The sequence below is a fragment of the Pelodiscus sinensis genome, chromosome 3 (genome assembly GCF_052426305.1).
Source record: "Pelodiscus sinensis isolate ZL-2025 chromosome 3, ASM5242630v1, whole genome shotgun sequence".
Lineage (NCBI taxonomy): Eukaryota > Metazoa > Chordata > Testudines > Trionychidae > Pelodiscus > Pelodiscus sinensis.
In genome coordinates this window covers 199,407,004-199,419,602 of record NC_143054.1, presented here as the reverse complement: position 1 = coordinate 199,419,602, position 12,599 = coordinate 199,407,004, and the positions used below count along the sequence as shown (strand labels likewise).

At 47.9% G+C, this 12,599-nt stretch overlaps 1 protein-coding gene across 3 annotated transcripts in view; it reads right to left on the bottom strand.

Moving 5' to 3' along the window:
• The window catches only part of DHX57 (DExH-box helicase 57), a 42,483-nt gene that overhangs the window by 19,865 nt on the left and 10,019 nt on the right, over positions 1–12,599 (bottom strand). For all 3 annotated transcript variants that reach the window (XM_075925814.2, XM_006116254.5, XM_006116253.5), the window contains exons 6-12: positions 10,739–10,905; positions 9,350–9,471; positions 8,468–8,663; positions 7,133–7,257; positions 5,711–5,844; positions 2,801–2,855; positions 1,854–2,056 (exon numbers count right to left, since the gene is read on the bottom strand). In XM_075925814.2, the coding sequence (XP_075781929.2) occupies positions 1,854–2,056; positions 2,801–2,855; positions 5,711–5,844; positions 7,133–7,257; positions 8,468–8,663; positions 9,350–9,471; positions 10,739–10,905 (1,002 nt within the window). The remainder of the gene's footprint in view (positions 1–1,853; positions 2,057–2,800; positions 2,856–5,710; positions 5,845–7,132; positions 7,258–8,467; positions 8,664–9,349; positions 9,472–10,738; positions 10,906–12,599) is intronic.

The following is a 12,599-nucleotide window of genomic DNA, read 5'->3' as shown; positions in this document are numbered from 1 at the left end:
AGTCTTCCTTCATAGGTCATGTTCCCTAGACCTTTACCCCATGGGGCAGAAGAGAACTAGCACCGGGGGTCTCCAAGACTCGCACACAAATTCTGTCCGGTTTTTCCCAGTATTTCATTTCTCCCAAAGGCCCTTACTCTTCAGGGCTTCTACAGTCTGAGCCCCCCACCCCAGGAAGGCATGACCCCAGGGCTGTATATGAAGGGTTACAAGGAAGAGGCTGGATTACACGATGCAGCTCACTGGGTCACTGTTTTACAAGTCAGTACGCACCCCAGTGCAGTCCTGCAGTGGGAGCTGCCCATTGGCATTTCACTGCCATCGAGGCTACTCTTCTAGACAAATCAGGAGCCATTAGCACAGAAGCTCTCAAAGCTAGTGGCGTGCTGAGCTCTTCAAGGTGATCTGCGGAAGGCTACCCTCTGGGAACCAAGCAACGGGGAAAGGGAGAGGAAGGTGCTTGGAAGAGTTTCTTTCTCTGAGGGGCTCCCCAGAATGACAAGCTGAACAGGAGAACCCCTGTTCTGAAAGCTCCCAAGTGGAAGGAGAACATAGGAGCGGCCACGCTGGGTCAGACCAAAGGTCCGTCTAGCCCAGTGTCCTGTCTGCCCACAGTGGCCAATGCCAGAGGCCCCAGAGGGACTAAACAGAACAGGGAATCAAGTGATCTCGCCCCTGTTGCCCATTTCCAGCCTCTGACACCATCCCTCCCCATCCTGGCTAATAGCCATGGATGGACCTATCCTCCTTGAATTTATCTAGTTCTTTCCGGAACCCTGTTAAAGCCCTGGTCTTCAAAACCTCCTTTGGCAAGGAGTTCCACAGGTTGACTGTGTGCTGCATGAAGAAAAACTTCCTTTTGTTTGTTTTAAATCTGCTACCTATTCATTTCCTTTGTTGACCCCTAGTTCTTCTGTTATGGGAAAAAGACCTTTCCTTACCCAAGATACCCATCAAGGACAACTACAGGGGAAAAAGGAGGTGGAAGTCAGCAAGATATTGAAAAAGGGAAAGCAACACCATCCGTAATACGTAAGAAGGATGGCTTCCCTCTGTGTGAAGAACTGTTTTATGCTAGGCTTTGGCTCTAGTTCCACAGAGTAACTGGGAAAGAGGGTTTATTTTCTTAGCTGGCCTAGGGTTTAACCACACCCGTAACACACCGCCATAGAATTACAGAAACGTAGGCTGGAGGGACTTCAAGTCCCATGTAGTTGCGCCACTGTGCTGACACAGGACCGTGTAAACCTAAAACATCCCTACCAGGCAGCTTTGAAAACCTCCAACCATGGGGATTCCGCAGCCTTCCTCGGTATCCTAGTCACGTGTGTCGCTACCCTTGTTGCTAGGAAGGTTTCCTCCTCTCTAATCTAAATCCCCCTTGCTGCAGATGAAGCCAATGACTTCCTGTGGACACGGAGAACAATTAATCACCGCCCGCTTTAAAACAGCCCTTCACATATCTTAATACTTTTATCAGGCTGCCTTTTCTCAAGGCTTAACATGCCCAGGGTGTTATTTCTAAACCTTCCTTCACAGGTCAGGTTCTCTCAACCTCACCACTTTTGCTGCCATCTTCTGGGCTCTCCGGTTTGTCTACATCTCTCTTCCAGGGCAGCGCCTAGAACTGGACACAGGGTTCTAGCAGAGACCTCCCCAGTTCCGTGGCATGGGACAATTACTTCCCTTGTCTTGCATATGACAGTTCTGTTAGCACATGACAGACTATTCAACAATACACCACAAAGCCCCAGAGTAGGGCCATGCGTGTAGGATACTTCACAATACATTCAAGAGTACCAACCGGGCTTGTAAATGAACTTGCTGAGATTAGAGAGAGAGAGAGAAATTACCTTTGTATCGTATCAGGAGCTGTTTAAAAGTCAGTTGCTGGTCTGGGACTGAATCCTTCGCAGCCTTGTCTTCCTCCCGGAGGTAAGTACCTCGTAGACTTGCCTCTACTTCTTCTAATGCCGTTCTCTCGCGTCTTGCTTTAAGTTTATCATCGGCCTGTCGCTTTGTGTTCATGTAGGGATTACCGTCCCCTATGACATACCTGAACAGGGGCAGAGAGGATTCAATGCCAGGGAAAGCAATTTGTACAGCCTACCCTTTACAGTAAGCTTTCAAAGCAGGGGTGGGCAAAAGGGTTTCTGTGGGCTGGATCTGGCCTGCCGAGCTGGTTGATCCAGACCACGGATGCCTTGCCACTCCCCTGCCCCTAGGCCAATCAGGACCTGGGGACAGAGGAGCGCACAAAGTCTCCTGCTGCCAGGGGTGCAAGCACTTAGAGACACGCCAGCTGTTCAAAATAGCGGGCGGTTCTCTCTAGGTGCTGGGAGGCAAAGGCTTCACGTGCTCCTCCCACCCCCAGGCCAATCAGGTCTGTGGACAGAGAAGTGTCTTGGCCCCGCCCCTTCCACCGGAGGCCCCGCCCCTTCCACCGGAGGCCCCGCCCCTTCCACCGGAGGCCCCGCCCCTTCCACCGGAGGCCCCGCCCCTTCCACCGGAGGCCTGGAGTTTCTTCAAAAATTTCTGAAGTGGCCTCCAGTCAAAAATGATTGCCCGCCCCATTTCAAGGTGGCATGCCAAGTCCATTACCGTGGTACCTGCACGCCTTACAACTGTATATCAAGTTTAAGAGTGGCCAGTCACAGCCCTGCCTCCTCTCTTCTGTTGTTCTCTCTAGCAGCCTAGTCTCTAAGATCCTGCACCCGACACAGCTACCCCCACGTTGCCTACACCAATGGAAACGTCCAGAGGGCAGCCCCTTGTGAGAATGCGCTCCGTGATTTCATACCTTGTCACTTCAATCACATCTTCCAGAAAAAACTGATCCACGGGGAACGTCCGACCTATGGGAAAAAGGAGAACGCTCAAGCGACAGGTGAGCTAACGCGTCGGGGCGGAGGGCAGCGTTTGCAACGCCGCACACGGGTGCTGCTCCCCTTGTCCCCCTTCCTGAATTGAACAGCACTAGAGAGGTTCTTTCAGCACTAGACTGCAATCGGTAACACAGCTCGGTCCAGAACAAACAGCTGACGGCATTTATGCCGTTCACACAAGGAGAAGTGCTGCCGCAAGGTAATGTGGTGCAGTATTAGAATGCCAGGAAGCGACATATTTCCAGCTAGCTAGGTATTTATATCACACTCAGTCGGATAGCTGAGCATTTTATAAATACGCATGCATCCAAAAAGGGGCCTACTTCCACCCCTGGCAGCTTGGTCCTCTCCCTAGTTACCAAAAGGGAGTATTTTTTCCTGCTGCGGGGAAACTATGCCTGAGAGCCAAGCCTTGCATCTCGTCTTGAAGATAATGTCTCTTGCCCTTCCTAGCTCTTGCGGGAGTTCCAGAGCTGTAGGCCAACCACCAAGGTGGCTCTGTCTCCATCTCCAGATGCCTTTGTCAGAGAAAAGTCCGTCAGTGTGACGATTGCCGCAACATCAGGCTGTCTCTGAAATAACTCCGGCCCCACACACGGAGAGTTGTGAGGCTCACAACCAGCACCTTCAGCTTGATCTGAGAAGGGATGGGCAGCCACTGACCTGCGCTAGTCAGCAGGCGGGTGGCTGAGCGTTGCCCTAGCTGGAGTGTTAGCAGCTGTGGGTTCATTCTCATATATAAATATAATGCAATATTGAAGGTCACAGCTGTGACCGGGTGTGCATCTGGCAGGATGGGACAGTATCTCCCGGCCAGCCAAAAGGATTAAAAGGGATTTTGTGCTGCAGTTGCTACTTGAGTCTCCAGTCTTAGTGGGGAACCAAGAGGACAACAGGATGGAAGACGCAGGCCCGGCTGAGACCAGCAATATGGAATAGTCTCACTCTTCCAAACATGCCCAACAGCATCAACTCTGCTTTACCTGATTTTAGCAGCAAACATCTGCTCTCCCTCCAGGCACTGTGTTTACTGGGGAAGCTCATTTGATAATGCTCCATCTAAAAAGTTTTATGAATTGCTTGTTTAAAACAAACCAAAGGAAGTTTTTCTTCATGCACAGCATGGTTGGCCTGTGGAACTCCTTGCCACAGGAGGTTGTGAAGACCAGGACTTGAACAGGGTTTAAGAAAGAGCTAGATAAATCCAAGGAGGCTAGGTCCATCAAAAGATGGGCAGGAATGGCATCCCAAGCCTGTTTGCCAGAGGCCAGGAATGGGTGACAGGAGAGGGATCACTTAAGGATTCCCAATTCTGTTCATTCCCTCTGGGGCACCTGGCATGGCCACTGTCGGCAGAAAGGACACTGGGCTGGATGGATCTTTGGTCTGACCCAGCGTGGCCGCTCTTACGTTCCAAAATCAGTTTTTAAAAAAAATCACAGCAAAGCATTTGTCTTCCCTGATTTTCTATATTTTAAGTGAATTTGGCTAAGCCAGCAATTCATAAAACATTTACTGATATTCAACAAGCGCTTTATCAATGGAGCAGAAGTCAGAGCGAATGACCAGGCATGGACACATTGGCAAACCTTGACACTGGAGACGATGCTAAGTACTGTCCAGGCAGTAAATCCCAATTTTGGTATCTAATCGACTGAGAAGGCAACAGCTGGACACATGGGTATATGCAGCACACTGTTCCTACCAGAGGAAGGTATTCTTGGTGTTGCTCTAAGCAGCAACCCATACTGCCCATAAAGCATCAATGCTAATAAAACTTCAGAGGCAATCCCTCCGCTAGAGTGAAATGTAGATGAAATGAGATTTAGCCAAGAAAGAGGGGCGTTTTGAGAAACAATACAAGGCTTCATGAATGCACATAGGTATGACTGCAGTCTAGGGCTAATGTCGCATGTCCTGAATTCCTGTTGCTTGCAAGCATTCTACTGTAGATTGCGTAAGAAAGCCAAATGGAAATTATCTGGTGTGGAGATCATGCTAGCGATACATACAGAGCTAAAAGATAGAAAAACAAACTGAGCGCATGTCGATGAAGTCGATGCAATTTCCCAAACATAATAGAATATATTGTTACCCATTTGTCAATGGGTCTTGTGCCATTACTGCTACGGTTTGGCGTATTATTTAATGGACAGATTCTTCTAGGCAAACCAACTTGCCATTTTAAAAAGTAAAAGTAAACAAATGCTGTGTGTGTTCTTTGGGTTAACGCCTCGGCTGCCCTTCTAGTCTGTGGTACGATCACCACCCCATGGGTGGGGAATCCTTAGCTCATTACACTTGCCCCATAACCAGTCAGACATGGCTTGTAGCCTCTATCACAGGGCTGGGGAACGTTTTTTGGGTTAAGGCCACTGGCCCACAGAAAAATCAGTTGGGAGCCACACGAGTGAGAAGCAGGAAGAAAACCCCTCACTGTGGCCCCTGACGGAGGAGAAAGACACTCCCCACATTGCCCTTGCACACCAGAGCCTGGGGGGGACGACCAGCCTAGTAGATTTTGTACACTCTAGCCCCCAGGGAGGCAGCCGGGGTACTGGAGCACCAACACGGGCTCCCCAGTGCTGGGGGGAGGGGGGACCCTGAGCCTTAGGGGCTGGATTCAGGCAAGCCGGGGGCTGCATCCGACCTCCCCACCCCGGCTCTATTACTAAGCTAAACACAGCTATTACACATCGGTAACCCCGGGACATGCGCTGAGAGAGAAACACTGCCCACTGCATCGTAAAATTTCTCAGCTAAGCTGAAACCAAGCCAGTGAAATAACTTGCATGGATAATAAAAAAAAAAAAACTGTTCTTCACCTGGGATGTTAATAACTGGACAGGAGTTAAAGTACTGAGAGAAAAGCTCTGCATTCAAGGTGGCACTCATTAGTATAATACGCAGGTCTGGCCTCTGAGACATAATATCCTTCAGAACCAGCAGCAAGAAGTCACTGAAGAAGACAAGCAAAAGACATCTGAATTTCTTCAGTGTTAATTCCCAAATCTCCTCTCGCCCTAGTCCGCTCCCTTCCCTGGCTGTCTCCGCCAGCGTGGCAGCAGCACCATGTCAAGCTGCACTCGCAAGAGTGCCTCTCGGGCGAGGGCCGTTAGCTAGGAATCTGGTAATTCACTGTAAGTGATCTTGAGTTACAACCCGCTTTTTGGCTGGGCCTTTCCAGAGTGTCTGGTTTCCTTGGTCTGTTGACTTAGGCTTGTGAGGTAGCGGGGATGGTAGTCACTGTTTGCTTTGTTATGCTGTATGCATGCGACTGCTACTGTCCTGTGCTGTTCTGGTGTTGTGTGCGTGTGCGTCCCCGGCGATAGGATCGGATCTTTAGGTGAGAACTCCTGAGGGACAGCAGGTAAGGAATGGCCCAGGCTGCACTGTCACCTGACCCCAGGGAGGAAGATGCAATCAGTGATAGCCAGATAACACCAGGAAGCAGGATGAAGGAGGGGGTGGGGCTGCCTAGAGGGCGGGGACCAGTTGCTGGGCGTGAGTTCGTTTTTCGACTGGCCGAGGGAGGGGGGAGTCTAGCTGGCTTGGGGGGCCGTGCAGAGTCCTAGCTCTGGGCCTCCTTTTCCCCAAGACAGGCTGTACTGACGGCTCCTGGTCCCTGTCACAACACATCTGTGCGACGAATAACCCTTCTCTTCTATCTGCCGCCTGAGAGTCCCCTCGCCCTGCGGATGGGGATGCAGGGCCCGGGGACTCCCCCTCCCTCTGTGACAAGACTTAAAACACAACAAACTCTAGGTGCCCTGACAATTAATTAAGCTGAGAACACAGTAACCGCCTCCCAACCATATTAAATAACCACACACATAAATTAACTCAGCCAGCCAGTGAATCAAAGCCCTTTTCACCCCTTGGGAGCAGTCCCACCGTCTTCACCAAAACATGTCGACGACCCGGCTTTGGAGGGCATCGAGAGCAGATCACTTTTGAACTGGGGGAAGTTGAGGTGGGGAGTTGTCCAGTCCTGAGGAACCTCCTCATCTCCAGTGACTGCAGCCGTGGCAGCTCATTGTTGGGAGAGCGGCAGGCAGAATCCAGGCCGCTCGGAGCTGTCCAGGGCATGACCAATGCTTTTAAGCTCACCCTGAATCTCCCCCGTGTCTGTGCATGCAGGGTGCTGACAGGAAGCAGCGTGACTTGTGTAGCTTGTTACTGGGCCGCTACTTCAGTGCTCCCCGCCGTGTCTCTGCTCTGCAGCTATGGAGAAAGGGACTATTTACCTCTCTTCCGTCCTTTCGTGAACTTCATCAACAATGACATGGGTGATTCCCTGTAAAGTCATGTCTCCTTCTAGCCTTCTCAGCAGCACTCCAGTAGTGCAGTACAACAGTCTGGTAGCTAGTGACTGGGACAGGAAGCAAGGACACAAAACAGTCAATGGAATTTCAAATATTCAACGGCCTTCCTGATACAAAGTCCAGGGAGAGCAGTGTGCTGTATATGGCACTCTTGTCCCCAGTGCCTGAACAGCTCTTGCTTCAAGCATGAGCCAGCAATATTTCCGCTCACACTACCCTTAATTCAACTTTCAAAGCAGAGGCCTGCATTTGTCAAGGGGTGATTTTGAAAGAGAAGAATTAATATCTAACCTCTCTCATCTAATTCTTTCCTGCTTCCACAGCTGCATGTTAAAACCTTGGACCATTTGTCTCCCTCAGTGAAGATAAGAGCTACTGTAAGAGTGACGAAACTGGCCCTGGAGGAGGAAGGCTCTCTGTTTCTGATCCCTATTTGATTGACTAGTGAAGGCTTATACAGAATCATCCACGAGTGATGTGTATTTTGCCTAACGGGACAGAGTGCAAAATTGTTGTATTTGTGGTCAGGGACAGGAAAAAAGAGCAGGGGGAAGGGATGGACAAAACAGTAAACTAAAAATCAAAACCTTTGCAAAACCATCGTTAGCCACTGTACACGGGCCTGATTTTTTTTTCCCCACTCGCAACTTACTTTACATTTTGTTCAATCAATATTTTAGCCCCAGGTCTTTGACTGTCTTCATTTTAGTTTATACTTGACTTCTGCAAATCATAGTGATGCAAAATTTGTCAATAAGGATGACAAAAAAATCAAATGATAGATATTCACTTTCAACTATCAGAGGGGTAGCCGTGTTAGTCTGAATCTGCATAAACGACGAGAAGTCCTGTGGCACCTTATAGACTAACAGATTATGCTCCAATAAATCTGTTAGTCTATAAGGTGCCACAGGCCTTCTAATTGTTTATGCACTTTCAATTAGTAAGTGTGCTTTATCCAACAACAATGTTGGAAGAGGGGGAATGGATGGCCCACAGAAAGTCACTTGAAGGAAGTTAGCTCGACTTCAGCCCGCATCGCTAGAGACTGACGTGCTATGCTTTGATTCCTGCTTGGTGGCTAATGAAAGTGGTTTCATTCCAGTTTGCAGAGGACAAGTATTCATAAGATAAAATCCACTAGCAGTGCTGATTTCTTTGTTGGCTACCTCAGCAGAGGATCTAGCTGACAAACGTATACGGAGATTACTACGACTCTCACTCTAGAAGCCATGCATAAAAGCAAAGCATACAAACCTTTACACTTTCTAAGCGGATCTGGTATCCCACGGTGATCCCCACTCTTTCTGTTCTCTCCTTGGCTACGCGTTCAGCTACAGAAATGGCAGAAATCCTGCGAGGCTGAGTGCATATGATATTGGCTACCCTATTGGGAGGGCCTGTCAGTGAAGAGTCTAGAATGAACTGAGGAATCTGAGTGGTTTTCCCACATCTGCATGGCAAAAATAAAATAAAATAAAATACCATGTTAAAAAACATCTTTGGTCAGAACTGGTTAAGAGGGTTGGCTTCCAAGCTGGAGTTCCTTGCTTTTATTCGTTTGTCACACATCACATGAAATTCCTGAATAATTCAAAATGAATCTCCAACTGCAGTCATTTACCACTGATTAATTATGCCTCTGAGCTAGGGATGTTGGGATTTCCATTGACGATTCGATTAATCGATAAGGACTAGTGTGCATTCCACCTTTGAAATGTACAAGAGCCCCCGCTGGCCCCGGGCTCCACGCAGCATTCCAACTTTGACGTGTACAAGAGTCCTCGTTGGGGTTCTTGTACATTTCAAAGACTGCTGTGCCCCTATCCCGTCCCATGGAGCTGGAGGGATCCGGCTTTTAAGCCAGATCCGCCCCCCCAGCACCCTCTCCTCTTCCCTCCCTTGCTGCCTCTTTGTGATAGAGGCAGCAAGGAGTGTGGGGGAAGCGACTAGTTGACTAATGTGTCAACTCTCCGATACACTTTTGCTTATTGGATAGCTGACTAGTTGATTAGTCGCTTATGTCCCTAATCTGAGCATTTGATTATTCCAGCACATGGGCTGCATAATGACACTTCAGCTATGCCTTCCCATGTATCGCCTGAGACTAGAAATGTTATGTGTAAATCGAATCCTTACCCAGTCATGCCACTCACAACTAGCACCTGGTGTTGAGTCAGCAAATCAAGAATGGTTTCTCTTTCTTCCCATGCAGGAAGCTTCTGTCTTTCTTGCAGCATGGCCTGGAATTGCCTGGAAGACTGACAATTGAGAGAAATTGGTTAGGATTCTCAAATCCTGCCCTAGACTCAGATGAAAAGCAACCATTATAATCATCTAGCCTGACCGTCGGCATAGCACAGGCCAGAGAGCCTTACCAACTAATTCCTGACTCAAACCTTCATTCTGCGGCTGAACGGGGGCATAGCTTTTGGAAAGCCACACCATTTGGATTTAAAGACTTCAAGTGATGAAGGCTCAACCACGTCCATTAGTAAGTTGTTTCAAATGTTAATTACCTTATCAAAAGGTGCATTACAATTATTTTTAGCCTGAATTTATCAAGCAACAATTGCTACATAAGGCAATCTTCCCTTAAACAGCACAAAGTAAAGAGTAGGGTTAAAAAAAAGTTGACTCTCATAGCAAGCAGAAATCTTCCTGTTGCAAACGTGAAGGCCCAAATCGTCAATTTCTACAGAATTTAAGATTCCATTTATAAAATTATTAAGATCAAAATTTTGCAGTTTACAAAGCTGTGAGCAGGGAAAAATAGCATTTGTTTCCATTCGGTTTGTATTGGGAAGATTTATCTTTACAAATAAAAGCTAGAAAGGTAAGCCAATATTTTCAAATTTGCCCGTAGTACTTTTGAAAATTTTACCCTTAAACTACCTTTAAGGTCTTAATCGAACTGGCCTTTTTTTTCCAAACATGCTGAATACCTCTAGCTTTTATTAAACTCCAGATATACAGTGCCTTCTTGCTATTCTCTCATAGCCCTCTGCCACTGTACACTGTCCAAGCTTCTAATGCAGATGATGCATTGTCTAGCTGGGGAAGTTTACAGATAGGTTAGCTTTGCCTAGCAGGAACTATAAGCTGGAAGGATTTCCAAAAAAGAAAACTTCCGCATGCGGTGTATTGACTACCGTGGGGCATTGTACAACTTATAATATTGGCCAACACATATTGCTACATCAGTAAAGTTTACTAGAATACTTGTTACCTTGATTTCAAAGACATGAAATAACACAAAATGAGAAACACAAATCAGTGAAAATTCAAGCGCTCTCTGTGCCTGCAATGGTGTGAGTAGGGTCTAAAATGACCACTCTCAAATTGAGGGCTGAGGGTCACCTGCTGCAGGCAGAACGCTTTGGGTGAGCATTTTGGGAGGCAAGCGTTATCTACTTGCAAAATAACTAATTTTACACAGAGCGCAATTCCTGCAGAGGCAGCCTGTCATTTCAAATAAACATCACAAAGTCAGATTTCAAATGGATCTCTCTGTTTTATGCATGGTACCTGTTTTACCCGGAACTGCTTGCAGATTTTAACATTTTCATTATACACGGACTTTGCCTGCACATCAAACTTTCTGGAAAGCTTCTTCTTCAGGTTCACGTAGCTCTCGTTCTCCACAATAACTTTTTCAGGCTCCTCTTCTTCCTCAGCCTCCAACTCTTTTGTGACTTGAGACAGAAAAAGGTGTCAATGTTTAATTCTCCGCAGAGATTGAGGATGCTGGTTTGAGGACTGCGAGTTCCTATATTCAGCCCTGGGCCTCTGCCCAAAAAAGCTGTACTACACCAAGTTTTTAGAATCATAGAACCATAGAGCTGGAAGAGACCTCAGAAGGCCACCAAGTCCAGCCCCCTGCTCTAGGCAGGACCAATCCCAACTAAATCAAGTTTATAGTTGGCCTTCAGCTTTAAGAGCCAACATTCCCAGAACGAGAAGGAAATGCTTTAGACCATAAAGAAGCTGCTTTGAAATCCACACTAAGATTCAATTTCCTAAACGCTGCCCCCTCTCCATTTGAGTAATCACACCTCTGTAATGGGAAAGTTCCATTGTCACTATTCATGTGCTCAAAAAAACCGCTTAAAAGTTTTCACTCAAACTTCCCAAGACAGTTCACCGTAGAGAAGAGAACCACTTTGGGACACTTCATCTCAACAAGGGAAAGTTCTGGGGAGTTATTAGTCATTCAAGACAGGACTGGAATCCAATCTTTACTTACAGGTGGGGCCCTGTGCAAACCACAGTTTTATAGACTGCGCAGAAATCAACTCTGCAATTTTTCCACTAGCAGGGACAGAGAAGGGGCCATCTGCACACACCGATATTGTGCTCAGTGCAGTTTGTTGCGTACAGCAGCAGAAGGTTGAAGAGCACAATGAAGGGGAAGGGAAGAGCAGCAGGATGGATGGAGACTTGGCGTGGGGTTGTAGGCGAGACAGTCGTCAGTGCTGCTGCCACCTGGAAGGAACACACAACTGCACCCAACACAAGACCAGAGCACACAGATGCCTGCTTCCATCTCTCCACTGCTAGAAAAAAAAAACAATGAAGCAACTTGTGGGAGGCAGAGGAGAGGAACAGACTTAGCAGCCTACTTTATGCAAAGCACAGCAGCTAGCAATGCCACGGCTTGGAACATGAACAGCCATGGCCTCAGGAGGAGGGCACGGGGAGGCAGAAGCAAGCAGCCTTGTGGCGTACATTCCAAGCAGCAGCCAAGCCAACAGTGGGACACTGCCACACACTACAACTGTAGTGACACAGGGCTCGCATGTCCGCCTCTCCGCTGCTGGAAATATCGCTACAGTTTGGGTGAGACACAGGCCACTTCTCCACTTATGGGAAGATCAATACTGCGGTGGTCGATTTAGTGGGTCTAGCAAAGACCCACTAAATCGAATGCTGAGGGTGCCCCCGTTGGCGCCGATAACCCTCACTGCTGTTGCAAGGAGTAAGGGAAGTGGACAGGAGCATTTCTCCCATCGACCTCCCGCTTTACGGATGGTGCTGAAGCGCAGCTTAAGGTACATTGAATCGAGCTACGTTTTTTATGTAGCTGGAATTCATCTCTTATGCCAACCTTTGCCCCATAGTATGGACCTGGCCTCAGTGACTATACATACTCCGTGTGTGTGGGAGGTGGAGGGGGACTACGACTTTCCAGCAATGCTGCTGTGAATCTTCAAAAGAATGGCCATGATTTCCACAGGGCCTTACATGCAAGGGGCTGCTACCACTCGTGTACTAAATAACACACTCCCACCACTCTCTCCTAGCAAATCTGCTTTTACTTTCTGTCCATGTCACCTAGCCAGCAGCGTGGAGCAATATTACAAACAAGAGGTAATATCATTAGGAATAG